Raw genomic sequence first — 13,192 nt, 5'->3', positions numbered from 1 at the left:
AAAGAAAGAAAGAAAGAAAGAAAGAAAGAAAGAAAGAAAGAAAGAAAGAAAGAAAGAAAGAAAGTAAGAAAGAAAGAAAGAAAGAAAGGAAAGAAGGAAGGCAAGAAGGAAGGAAGAAGAAAGAAGAAAAGAAAGAGGGAAAGGAAAAGAAAGAAGGAAAGAAAGAAAAAGAATTATTGCCCTCAAGGAACTAACATTTTAGTGTGAGATACAGAGAGAATGCAACATGTGCAAAGATAAATATGGCATAATTTAAGGAAGCAGGAACAACTAGAAAAATTGGGAGAGCCTTTGCATGGAAGATGGTTCCTGAACTGAGCCTTAAGGGAAGCTAGAGATTCTAAAGACCAGAAGTGAAGACGCAGAACATTCCATGTAAGAGGGACAGCCGGGTCAAAGGCACAGAAACTACGGATAGCATATCTAGTTTGAGAAATAACTAGTAAGTCCATCAGACTAAAATTTAGAGTGAGGAGGAGTAGGTGCCATTTGATTAAAGGGCTCCAAATAATCCAGAAAGGTAGGCTAGAGTCACATTGAGTTGAGGAAAGTTAAATCCTAGGTCAAGGAATTTTGTATTTTATCTTGAAGGCACTAAGGAGTCAATTGAAGATTTTCAAGGAAGAGAAATCACAACTAGCTAGCTCTAAAAGTCTTCTGCTAATTGTTCCTTTGGCTAATTGTTTGCACATTTACCTTATTGCCCCAATAATCAGGGAAATGGAATTATCTTGTCCATGTCCTTATTGGCCAACACTAGCTTATGGAGAAGCATATTATGCTCTCAGCTACCCCTGTAGTGCCATTTCATTTGATATTTGACATTACCGTTGAATCATTAACAAATGGTAGCCTCCATTTGCTCCATAGATCAATTTGGAAAACTCATATCTTCTTATTACCTTTCTAGATTTACCAGTAAATTATACTCTAGGCTTCTCTGAAAGGGCCCCTCAGTAATTTGCCTCAGCCCATTAATCTAACAGCATTGCTCTATACATTGATGACTTGTTTGCTGATGGAGCCCATTCAGGAAATGAGGCCGGAGGGCCACACTTTAGAAGGTGAAGTGTCTAATCAATTGGAACACAATGGGGAATTTCATAATTTCACCAAGATTGCTTGCTGCGTAAGTATGGAACACTGGGCAAAATCAGTATCTACCTTGCAGAGGGCTAAAAACCATTGAGGATCTGGGCTCTTTCCCCATCGCACAGAAAAGCTCCAATCCCTGCACCTTATTGAGCACATAGCGCTGCTCCAAACCTCCAATGATGACCATTCTGGAGACCTGGGTCATCAATGGAGGTTTGGAGCAGCGCTGTGTCTAGTTCAGATCTGCTCAGTTTGCTGGAGCTTAGGAAGGGACCTCACAAGGGCACGTATGCCACAAGAATCAATGCAGGAAGCAACCTCATCAAATCCAATTTCTCTGTTCACAGTATTTCAGCCAAATTTATTAGAACTCACCTGGGCTTGGACCCTAGAGACTTTACTTAACTCTCTGGACATCCCTGTGGGATGACAGGTTGGGATAATAATGCTAGAGCCGCTGTGCCAGTGGGATTGGATATTAGAAAGAGCTTGGTGCTTCTCCCCCAACCCTGTTTTCACTGAACATTGGATAACTCTGCTCCAAAAGTCTTTCCATTTCTTGATGATTGGAAGGTGCCAACATGGGCTACCTTGAGTTCAGAATCCAAACTGCCATTTTTGAAGCAGGCTCTAACTTCATTTCTAAACCTCCGGATACCTGTATTTATATTGCAGGCCTCCTTAGAGTCAGAGCAGAAGTCATCTTTAAGTTATAATAAAGGCCCAGATTATTTTTTTCCTTGCACTTAGTCCCTCGGGTCCTTGTGCCTGGGAGAGGGGAAGGTCCAAAACGGGGAACGGGAGAGAGCTGATGTTTGAGGAAACTGAAAGCCCCAGTAAGACCAACTGAAAGGTAGACAGAGAAGACAGACACAGGTCTAGCATTTTCTCGCACATATAGTCAGATATAAATAAACACAGAGAGGAATTTCATGTGAACTGGAAGGGCCTCCAGGAATTGATGCAGAGTGAGAGGAGCAGAACCAGGAGAACATTGTACACCAGAAGGATATACTGTGGCACAATTGAATGTAATGAACTTCTCTACTAGCAGCAATGCAATGATCCAGGTCAATTCTGAGGGACTCATGAGAAAGAACACTATCCACATCCAGAGGAAGAACTGTGGGAGTAGAAACACAGAAGAAAAACAACCACCCTGGTGCAATTATTAATTATATGGAAATAGGTCTTGATCAATGACACATGTAAAATCCAGTGAATTGCGCATCAGCTGGGGGTAGGTGGGAAAGGGAGGGAAAGAACATGAATTTGTAACCATGGAAAAAATTCTAAATGGATTAATTAAATAAAAATTTTCAATTAAAATTTTTTTAAATTAAAAATAAACAAACAGAACATTTAAAAAGCAAGGCTTCATAGTTACTGGCTTTCAAAGAAACTCAATCATCTCAGCAGTTTGTTTCTCGTTCAGCAGGCGCACACCCTTAGACCAAGCCATCCTAAGTCCAAAGTTAGGCTAAGCCATTCATCTAAGCTAGGGAAGGCTTTTTATCCCAAATGTATGGCTGTCTAAATGAGGATAGTAACAATCCCCTTCCACTGCTAGGTAGAACATTCTGATTATAAAGCAATGAACGCGCCACAGTATTTCAGCATCATAATTTCATTTAATCCTCACAACATCCCTGTGAGGTAGGGAGGATACATACTAATAATGGTACTTCATGAAGTCATGGGGAAGAGACCATAGATTCCTTAAGGCTTATCCTACGAGGCTGGAAAGACTCCAACAATGGGATATCCCAGCTGTGTGACTGTCATCCCAGGTGGAGAGGCACCAAGCGATGGCTCCTCTTGGCCACAAGTGACTGCCAAGGTGTGGAGGGTGTTATGATCTCCATTGGTGGAAAAAGAACCCACGTGGATGAAATCGCAGCTTCTTCAAGTAAAATGAAGACAGATGCGGAAATTGAGGCCCATAGATGCTAAGTGTCTTGCCTGAGGTCACACAACTATTTGTTGAGCAGAGTCACACTGACAAACCAGGTTTTGTCTCCTAGGCCAGTTTTCTTTTACTCTCCTGCCGCCGCTTCCAGGCTTGTTTCCTCCAGTATGAGGAGATGCTGAATGGACCAGGCATCTCAGCAGGAAGACCCTAGGGGAGTCTCCCAGAGACCAGACTGTGTTAGAGAAGAGAAGGAGATGTGGGAAGGGGGAGCACAAAGACACATGATCACGCTAGGAAAGAGCTGGCACTTTATTAACATGTGGGGACTAATAAATACATTACGGACAGCCAATAAATTATTACAGTAACTAAGGATTTATTAAACCAAGTCACTCTTCTTACAAAATTACAGTTAATACAGGCTGGGCAGGGGGCTGGTGGGACAAGGCAAGACTGAAGCCAAGGGAGAAGGCTTTGCCAAAGAATGAGATAGACACCAGGAGGGAAACTCAGTCAGCTGGGTGGCATTTTGTGTTGCTGGTGGGAAGATGGACTGTGTCCACTCGGTCCATTGACTGAGTGTGGAAGGCCAGGGGTAGGAAAATAAGTGGAAGAAGCTAAGAGTGAGATGGTAGAAACTCTCCCTCTGGACACACTAGAGTTATTATTGCACTATTGAGCAGGGGAGGAGAAAAGTATGGAGGAAAGCCCAGAATGAGAGCAGATCTTCAAGGAAGAGAGAGATGGAGAGTGGACGAGGGACAGGGAGGAGTTGGGCGGGAACCAACTGAGTCATGGGTTAATGGAGCTACCAACCCTTGCTGAGAAAAGTGAAAGAGATTAGGTTAAGACTGATCTTGGTGAGAGGATAGGAGAGAACGGTTCCCTCTTAGAGGGAACCCTCTCCTGGCCACATCCTTTCTTTTCTTTTATTCATTATAAGGCTAGGATTAGTGTACAGAACAGGCCAAGGGAAAAGCTTTGGGATTTGGAATACATTTTGATTCCTATTCCCCTGCCTCCTCTGAGGTTTCAGGGTCCTTCAATTGGTCCCTTTTGTGAGGTGGAAAGTGTTCTAAGAGCTAAGGGGGTAGGGGGGGGAACCTGTGTAGCAAGGAATTCCCAAGTATATTTATTTATTTGTTTAAATCCTTTACCTTCCATCTTAAAATTAATACTAAGTATCCCCTCCAAAGCAGGAGACAAAGGCTAGACAATTGGGGTCAACTGACTTGCCCCAGGTTTGACAGCTAGTGTCTAAGGCCATATTTGAACCTGGTACCTCCCATCTCTAGGCCTGACTCTCCATCCACTGAGCAACCTACCTAGTCCTCAAGTTTGGTTATTAAGTAGACTCCTAATTCTTTTATGGAGGCAGGGAGGCAAAGGCTATATGCCAAAGAGCAACTAGAAACTCAGTTTCTTGGATATGCCAACAAGGCTAAGCATTTGTTTCTCATCCACATCCTTCCTTTTCAGTTGTTCTAGAAAGAAAGGGTCTAATTCCTTTTAGACTACAATTTTCTCCTTTCCACTGGATGATTAACTCCTTCAAAGGCCCCAGCACAGAGAAATGGGTGGCCTGGGGACAGGATGTGCTTGCTAAAGTGTCCACTTTACATACTTGGGATCCATTCTGTCCCTGCAAGAATCCAAAGCAGTTCTACAATACTGTCTCCCACCCTGCAACTTTGCATTTGGATTCTGAATTTCTTGTGTTGGCCTCTTGTCCTCCTATGAGACCAGGATGTGGGCTGGAGGATCCTTATTTTATGAAGAATCAGAAAAGTAAAGAAATAGCAGGAAAGCTAGACCTCCAACTCCGTTTCTTCCTGCTTCCTCAAAAAGATATGGGGGCCTAGAATTATTTAGCCTGAAGGAAAGAAGACGAGGAAGGAGTGACTTCATAACAATATTCATGGAAATGATGGGTTATTTCTGGAACATGCTAACCAACTTAGCAGCACAGAATAAGAGGAGATGGACAGCAGCAAGGAAGTGGCTTAGATAGAACTACCTCATTGTATTTGGAGTCTCTGAAATCACTAACCCTGAAGATCTCCAACACCTATTCTGGATGACTTGGGAGGTGAACTTTGAGGAGGCTCTATGAGACCACTTTGGGGGTCTTCCTTGTTAAAGGACTCTCCATTCTATTATTAGACAATCTTAGAATTTATCAGATCACTCAGCATGAATAAGAGGTGCTAGCTTCAAGGCTGATGCATTTCCTGAATTTTAGGGGATCCTAGAGCATGGGGTTCCCACTGACCCTAAAGAGAATCAGTAGCCTTCTCTCAGGTGTGCTCCCTAAATGGCCAAGGATGGGATAAACAATGGTAGTGAGGAGGGCAGAAGAAAGATGAATTCATTCTCTGACAGAATGGGAGCTTCTAGATTTCCCCCCAAGACCAGTTAACCATTTCACACTATGAAACATGACCACCCACAGGTATAGGTGGATAAGGAACATCAGAGAATTTGCCCCAAACTGAAAGCAACCACACGATTGACTTACAGTGCAGGGTTGGGGTGGCTTGAGGGGTCTGGACCTTTTTTTACCTTGATTGGCATACTGAAAGGCAAGAAGAGGAGGTTGAATTGGCTCATCCCCTTCGATGAGAAGGAAGGGTGCCTGGGGCCCCTCAAGGTGAGATACAGTCAGCTCTTGTTCTCTGCCAAGGATTCTGAACTTTGTTCACAAATCGGACTTGTCCAATAAGCGATGTGCGGAGAGAGGGAAAGGATCTTGATAGAGCTGGGGTCACTGGGAGAGGTGGCGCTACTAAAAACCTTCGCAAACTACAGGTCAATTGCATTCCTTAGCTTCCATCTTCCTTTCACTGTCTTTCAACCTCTCATCTGCCAGCTCCCATTGATTTACCTATTCTGTTCCGTCTGTAAGGCTAGACAACTAACCCAAGCTTACTGATTTCTGGGGCTGATTTGGTCTTCATCCCCAGTGCCGAAGACCTGATTTCCAAAAGCCCTGTAAGTGGGCGCCCACGGAGTTCAGCTCACTCCTGAACCCCCATTTCACAGCTTTGGGGACTCTCTCAGCTTAGAGCTCAGGTGTCACTCACTCCACACTGGACAGAAAACTAACCTCCTTCCACAGGCAACCTCCAGCTTTAAGAGCAATGTGGCCAGGAGGCATTGGTCAGGAGAAGCTGATTTTAAAAGGCGATGGTTTTGCCTATTTTCCTTTCCTGGTCATGGGTGGGAAAGTGAAGGGTAAGAGATGAGAGTGGCCTAAGAAGACATGAGATTCCAATTTAGAAAGACGCTTTCAAGATATTGATAAAGACATCCAAATCCCTTCCTACTCATGACAACTAGGTAAATCTCCAAGTTCTTTCTGGGGTGTCAGGAATCAACCCCCCCCAAAGTATGCATAACACACTTTTAGTTTTGCTCTGCATTATAAACATTTCTCCAACGCTTTCTTAAGTCTAGACAATCAACAAAACAATAAATGGAGCCTATTTACATTTGCCATGTAAATGCTCATTCTAAAAATGTAACAATCGACTTGCTGGTATGAATTGGCTCCAGAACACATCTGTCTTATTCCCTCGCCTTTCTCTCTCCCAAACAATAGCGTTTCAATCAAATATTCCTAAAGGAAACCCATACAGATGAGCTAGCATCCCTGGGTCAAGGAACTTGATCAAAACCAACCAGTGCCAACCTTTAGTGGTCACCTACTTCAACCTTTCTTTATCAGTTGAGAAAACAAGTGACTTGTTTCTTGAATCAAGTGACTTGGCCTCATAGTTAATGTGAATTGATATCTCATAGGAACATAGACCTATAGTTAAAAAGGATCTTTGTGGTCAACGAGTCTACCCCCTTACTCTACAAATGAAGAAACTGAGATTCAGAGAGGTTGTGACTATCCCATGGCTACCTAGGGAATAAACATCACAGATGGGGTTTGTCTGGTCCTCTTACTCTAGACCAGAATGCTTTTGACTGGAGATGTTCCTTCTCTAATGCCATGTTAGGGGCCAACTAGATCAAACAGATGGAGAGCTATCTGATGCCATGGATCATAGAATCATTGACCTAGAGCTGGAAGGGGCCTTAAGAGATTTTCTAGACTAACCCCCTCATTTAACAAAGGAGAAAACTGAGCCCCCCCCCCCCAAGTTTAATGAACTCCTGAGGAATTCCACTAACCAGGGTATACTACTAAATGTTTAACAATCAGCTCTTCAATTTTAGAAAATGTTCACAGGAGACGCTTTGAAGTTTAATCTGAATAATCCACATTTTCTCCATCACTTTCTCAAGTCTAGACAATCAAAAGAAAAATAAATCAAGTCCTGATTTGTAGCATTTGCAGATTTCTGAGGTGTGACTTGCTCCCAATGAAAATTTAACAATCTTGTAGTACCCGAATTCAGCATACCACTGACTTCAAAGGTCTCCCTGACCAAAAAATATTCCCCTTATTCTACTAACCTATGTGGGACCTGAAATGCCACCATTATTATTCCTTCAGTTACATAAGAATTGACCTCTCCAGACTCCTCTCTTCTGAAAACCACCAATCCCCACAGGAGGGGAGCATCCTGGAACGATTTATCCCTTTGGGGGAATGAGAGTGACATAGGACAAATCTTGACTTTTGTTGTTCAGCCCCTGAACCAGAGTAGGGGAAGTGATGGCTAATCTGTCTTCATAAAATGTCACTACCATGAAGTTGGGAGGACCCCATGCTACTAACTATCAGGTAATTCCAGGACCAGTCCGTTCAGGGAGCCCTAGGTACAGAACATTGGGGAATACTGGCTCCTAGGGCTAGTTCCAGGCTGCATGGTGTTTTTCGGTGGCTCTTGTGATTACACGGATTTCGATGACAGAAATAACCGAGCACCACTGTCATTATTCCTTCCAGGCCAGAGTGTGTAATTATATCGTCTGTGGTGAGGGGGGTAATTACTGAGTTATTAAGTGGGTGTTTGTGTCCTGGGAAACAAAGCCAGGCTATCTGACAGGCACTAGACACCTTTTCCTATGGGAGTTTGGGCTGGGTGGGCTCAGGAGTAGAGGGGAAGTGGGGGTGTCATGGAAGTTATAACAAGAAGAAATGAAATGACGCTGAAAAGGGAGACTAGATCATAGGAAGGAGGAAGGAGGGCCCATAGAGACCATCTGATCTGGCCTCATTTTCCAGGTGAGGCACTGAGATCCAGAGAAGGTTGAGACCTTGCAGGAAGGTCACACAGAGGGAGGAAGCCCCAGGGGTGGAGGTTCCAAACCAGGGTTCCTCACTCTGGAACTGGAGCTCTTTCCTATATCTCCAAATGAGGGGCTTGTTGGAAATGTTCATGATAAGAATGCCCACCCAGGTAGGTTAGGAAAGGAATTGGAGAGAAAGCCATGATTTGTTGGTATTTTACATATGGAAATTTATCTGTAATTTAATCTTAGAGGGGAAATTCCTGGGGCTGTCCTTGGTTAAATGGCTGGCCCATGGCTAGCATATGTCAGAGGTGAGACTTGAATCCTAGTTTCTCTGACCCCCAAGGTTGGCCCTCTATCTACCACACTGAACCGATACAAGATCAGGGCCAAAAAGGGACTTATGGATCACTTTAGTCTAGTCACCTCATTTTACCAATGAGGACATTGAGACCAAGAGAAGGGAAGGGCCATGCAGCAAGGTGGTGCTTGCCTTGGAGAAACCAAGAGCAGAAGCTAGGTCTCTGGATTAGATTTACCCTTCTTTCCCCTATGCCATGCTGCTATTTCAGGGCTCTCATGAGCTTAAGGATGATGGACAATGGCATGGAGGTGAGATGCTAAGGGAACTGGCTGCCCATTGTCTTCTCCCACCTGCTCTTAAATATGCCAAAGGTTGTCCTACAACACCAGAGAGGCCTTTATAAATGCCACTCAGATGGTCCATGACAAAATGAGCAAAGCAATACTGATTGCTAGTGACAGAAGTTTGGGGGAGGTGGGGAGGGAAAGTAACTTTTGGAACCCATTAAATGTTAACTCTCTTCACTGTTTTGTGTCTAGGGGTTCAGACAAGCAAGACACAGAGGTGGAGGAGAAAGGGAGTGGTGTGTGTGTGTGTGTGTGTGTGTGTAATATTGAGAAATAACTCCTATTAGCTAACAGCCCCATTGGCATTTTGGCACTGAGGTAGCTACCCACTGACCCATAGTCACTGCCTCTTTGTTGCTCCTCTTTTTACTATTTCCAGACCAGACCAGTAAGGCCACAGGAATGGCCAATACAGAGGCCACTTGGAAAGAGCATTCCTGGTTCTCTGGGGCTTTTTCTCGGGCTACTCTTCCTCCAGAAACAAGTGCTAAAAAATCATACAAAGGGCAAAACCCAAGCTTTTGGATCCTGGAAGAGAGGATGTGAGTGGAATATTTCTCCCAAAGGGCTAGTTGTTGGTGTTTCTACATTAGCAGGAAGGTTGGGAATATGGTATAAAATTGCTCAGTGACATAGCCAGATCACTTACAACATACAGCCACCAATCGCGACCACCCAGAAGAGCCAAAATCCAACCTCCGGGTCTTCTGGTCCAATGCTGTTAGCTGGCCCCATTAGGGCTCCACTGCATCAGTGACACAGAAACTTGGACTAGAGAACATGGAAGATACATCCATGGCCAAGAGTTGACTGCCCATCCCATCACCTACAGGGACACGTTCATTGCCAATGCTCTCCTCACTAAGCTCCCAACCTTCTACTGAAGCCACTTTCTGAGGTGTGTCCGGGTCAGGGGGTGGGATTCCACCCTCAGATAGTTGAAGAAATCCCGAGATAGATGAAGTCTCCCAGCCCCTAGATCCCGGTTCCTGACTATTTGGCTGAGTGAAAAAAGGAGGATCAATTCTTTTCTTCAGGAGAGTTGAGAGCTGTTGCATCTTTTCTGGGTACTTATTAGAATACTTTACATCTCAACTCAGGTAGATGCTCTTTTCCTTCCAGCTGTTGGGATAATTCTGTATGGATTCTGAACCCTGCCTTCTCTCAATCCTCCTCCCTTTCCATCTCTTATCCAACGGAAGCCTGGAAAGATCGGTAATTAATTCATTGGTTTCCATGACAACTGTAGGATGATGGAGGCGGGGTGTGAGGCTCTCTCCAGGAATCTTGGCTGGGCACAGAGGAGGTCCATATGCCCCTACAGGAGTATAGAGCACCTATCCCTTGGAGGCCACTGCCAACAGCTGCCCAGAACACTTTCATGAATCACTATTTCAAGATGATTTCATTTCTCTCCTCTTCCTAGAGTGTCTTAAGACCCTATGAGCCACTTACCTAGGAATAGGATGAGGGGAGAAACCAATCTCAGAGAAGAGCATTGCTCCCTCTGGGCTTTATTAACACTACTTGAAAAATGGCCAGAAAACTTGGAGCTGCCACTGAAATCCCTTCTGGGTCCTTCGCCTTTTTTTTTTTAAACCCTTACCTTCTGTCTTGGAGCCAATACTGTGTATTGGTTTCAAGGCAGAAGAGCGGTAAGGGCTAGGCAATGGGGGTCAAGTGACTTGCCCAGGGTCACACAGCTGGGAAGTGTCTAAGGTCACATTTTAACCCAGGACCTCCTGTCTCTAGGCCTGGCTCTCCATCCACTGAGCTATCCAGCTGCCCCTCTGCCTTTGCTTTTTTAAGTAGACACTCAGTCCTTTTTCTTGCCCTTACCCTTGGTTCCCATCTTCCCCCAACTTTGTAGCTTTTGGACTCTACCCCATGACCCCTCCACATTTATAGCTGCTATAGGATGAACTCCATGGAGCCTCCCAGGATGTTGTACCATGGAAGGAAAGAAGGCAGTACAAGAGAGTCAGTAAAGCCCTGATATTTTGCACAGGTTTGTCTTGTTCTCTCCCCCTTCCATCTTCCCTTTTTCATTAGGGGCTGTCAGTGTGGATGATTCTGCCCAGAGGAGGAAGCAGGTTGGTTACAGAAAACTAACTGTAAGGCTGGCACAATCCCCTGGAGAACAAATGGACAAGAGCCCGAAGGCCTGGGTAGGAATCTATAGCATTTGTTCTTGCTAGAGGAGGAGGGAGAAATGAGGTTGGGACAGAGGCCCGGCTTAAGCCCCTGAACACTTTGCCTAATGCTCTGACCGACTCCAGGAAGGCCGGCCCCTCCTGGGCTTTGGTACCAGTGCTGGGGAGAGATATGAACAAAAAGCAGAATGGGTGCTTCTGCTTTCTGTCAATATCCCCAACAGGGACTGACCCTTTCTTTCTCCAAACACAGGGACCAGCTGTGATGCAGCTAGGAAGAACTCCCCACCACAGCGATGTCTGCTTAGGCTAGACCCTGTCTCAGGAGTTCCTCACAGCTGCAGCAGACTGAAGAAGAACCAGAAGCCAAGAACAGCAGTGGAGGAACCAGGGTCCTTCCAATGGGAAGCCCCAAAGAGTCTACCCTTGCAATGCACATTTCAATGGATAAATCTAAGAAAAGTGAGCTTGGGAGGCAGATGAATGGATTCATTGCTTGTCTCCTTTTCAATCCTTCCTCATCCCACACTATTCTGGCACCAGAGCCCTGCCATCAGTTACCACAAATCCTGGCTGCCATTCCTAAATCTGAACACCTAAGGCTTAGGGAGGGATGTGGACATGAGGCGACTGGAAATGAGTGGCAGGGTTGGGACAGGAAGGAATTTTCTCCTTCCGTTCTCTCAGCCCCACTATTCTTCCTTCTGTTGGAGGAAGAGTAATGTGAATGGTATAGATGCTCTTACTCCAAGGAAAGAAAGAAAAGGGAACCAGGGAGACTGTAAAGGGCTGGGGAGGTCTCAGGGAGAGGCTGGGGGACGAGGGGCTCAGTAGAGTCCACAGCCACGAAGGTTGTTGGCGATGATGACATCCGTCACGGCATCAAAAACAAATTGGATGTTATTGGTGTCGGTGGCGCAAGTGATATGTGTGTAGATCTCCTTGTTGGTTGACTTGTTCTTGTTCTCGTACTGGGACTGGATGTAGGTCACTGCTTCAGTGAAGGAATTGGGGCCTAGAGGAGAAATAGAGACAGAATAAAGTTAGGCTCGCCATGGCCTCCACTCAGAGACAACCGGAAGCCCTCCTATCACGCAGTGTGCCATCTCCTGCTGAGTCAGGTATGCGTCTCTCCTGGTTTAGTCAGATCCTTTTCAACAATCATAATGAAGAGGATACAACCCTATCACTTGAAGATTATTTAGGATGCCATCTGCCGCTGCCTTTGACAAGGCCAGGCCTAACTCACACGAGAGAAATGAGCCATTTTTCTATTTATAAGTAGAACAGCGGAGGAAGCCAAGCTCGTTACCTTATCCCCAAACATGCTCCTCCTTCCAAATTCACTGCTTCTGCCCACGGAACCACTATTCAACATGGCTTCCAGGTTTTCCAATTCAATTCAGTTCAAAAAGTATTTATTGAATATTCAAGCTATGAAAAGCTCTGTTGTAGGTGCCTGGGAATATAAAAGTGGAATGAAACTGTCTCTGTTCTCAGGAAACTTATATTCTTCTGGGGGGATGCAACATGTGCATAGCTAAGTGAATACAGAGAACTCTGGTAGGGCGTGATAGGAGCATTCATAACTGGAGCCAGCAGGAAAGGTCTAATTTGGGAGATGAGGGCACCTAAACTGAGCCCTAAAGGGATTCCAAGAGGTGAGATGTTGATTCTGCCTCTGAGGCCGCTATCTCCTCTCTAATCCATTGCTGGCAGCCTAGTACATGCTTTGGGATGACCACCTGCATTACTGTCATCTCTCCCATCTCTCCCCTGTCTCCTCCCTCTGATCCCTCCTTCACATGTTGCTAGACTAATCTTCCTGTGTAAATCTGGTCATATCACTCACTTCTCTGCTCTGAAACTTTGGTAGAATTCATAGAATACCAAAGTTCAGAAGGGAACCTGGCAGTTCCTGGTCCAACCTGTACCACAAAAAAGAATTCCCTTTACAAAACTAGTGATAGGGAAATGCTCCTTTCACCTTTGCTTACTATCTAGTATCTTCTGAAGCAGCAGGTTCCATTTTTAAGTAACCTGCTGAATAAAATTTAAACTCGTCTGTCTGGCATTCAAAACCCTCCAAAATCTGTTTTCTTCCTACCTTTCGAGATTCATCTTAAATTATTCCATTCTATACAATCTGCACTTCAGAGAAAATAGATAGGTTTTTTACTTAGGAACACAT

At 44.8% G+C, this 13,192-nt stretch overlaps 1 protein-coding gene across 2 annotated transcripts in view; it reads right to left on the bottom strand.

The window, feature by feature from the left end:
* GNAO1 (G protein subunit alpha o1) overlaps nucleotides 1-13,192 on the bottom strand; it is a 269,564-nt gene that overhangs the window by 10,198 nt on the left and 246,174 nt on the right. Inside the window, exon 8 of one of the 2 annotated variants that reach the window (XM_001364372.4) lies at nucleotides 3,293-12,016. The exons of the other annotated variant lie outside the window; for it this stretch is intronic. Within the exon in view, the coding sequence (XP_001364409.1) occupies nucleotides 11,829-12,016 (188 nt within the window). The 3' untranslated portion in view covers nucleotides 3,293-11,828. Of the gene's footprint in view, nucleotides 1-3,292; nucleotides 12,017-13,192 lie in introns of those variants that run through there. 2 annotated transcript variants of the gene reach the window in all.

This window comes from Monodelphis domestica, chromosome 1, assembly GCF_027887165.1.
Source record: "Monodelphis domestica isolate mMonDom1 chromosome 1, mMonDom1.pri, whole genome shotgun sequence".
In the NCBI taxonomy this organism is placed as follows: domain Eukaryota; kingdom Metazoa; phylum Chordata; class Mammalia; order Didelphimorphia; family Didelphidae; genus Monodelphis; species Monodelphis domestica.
This window is presented reverse-complemented; position numbering and strand designations above follow the sequence as displayed.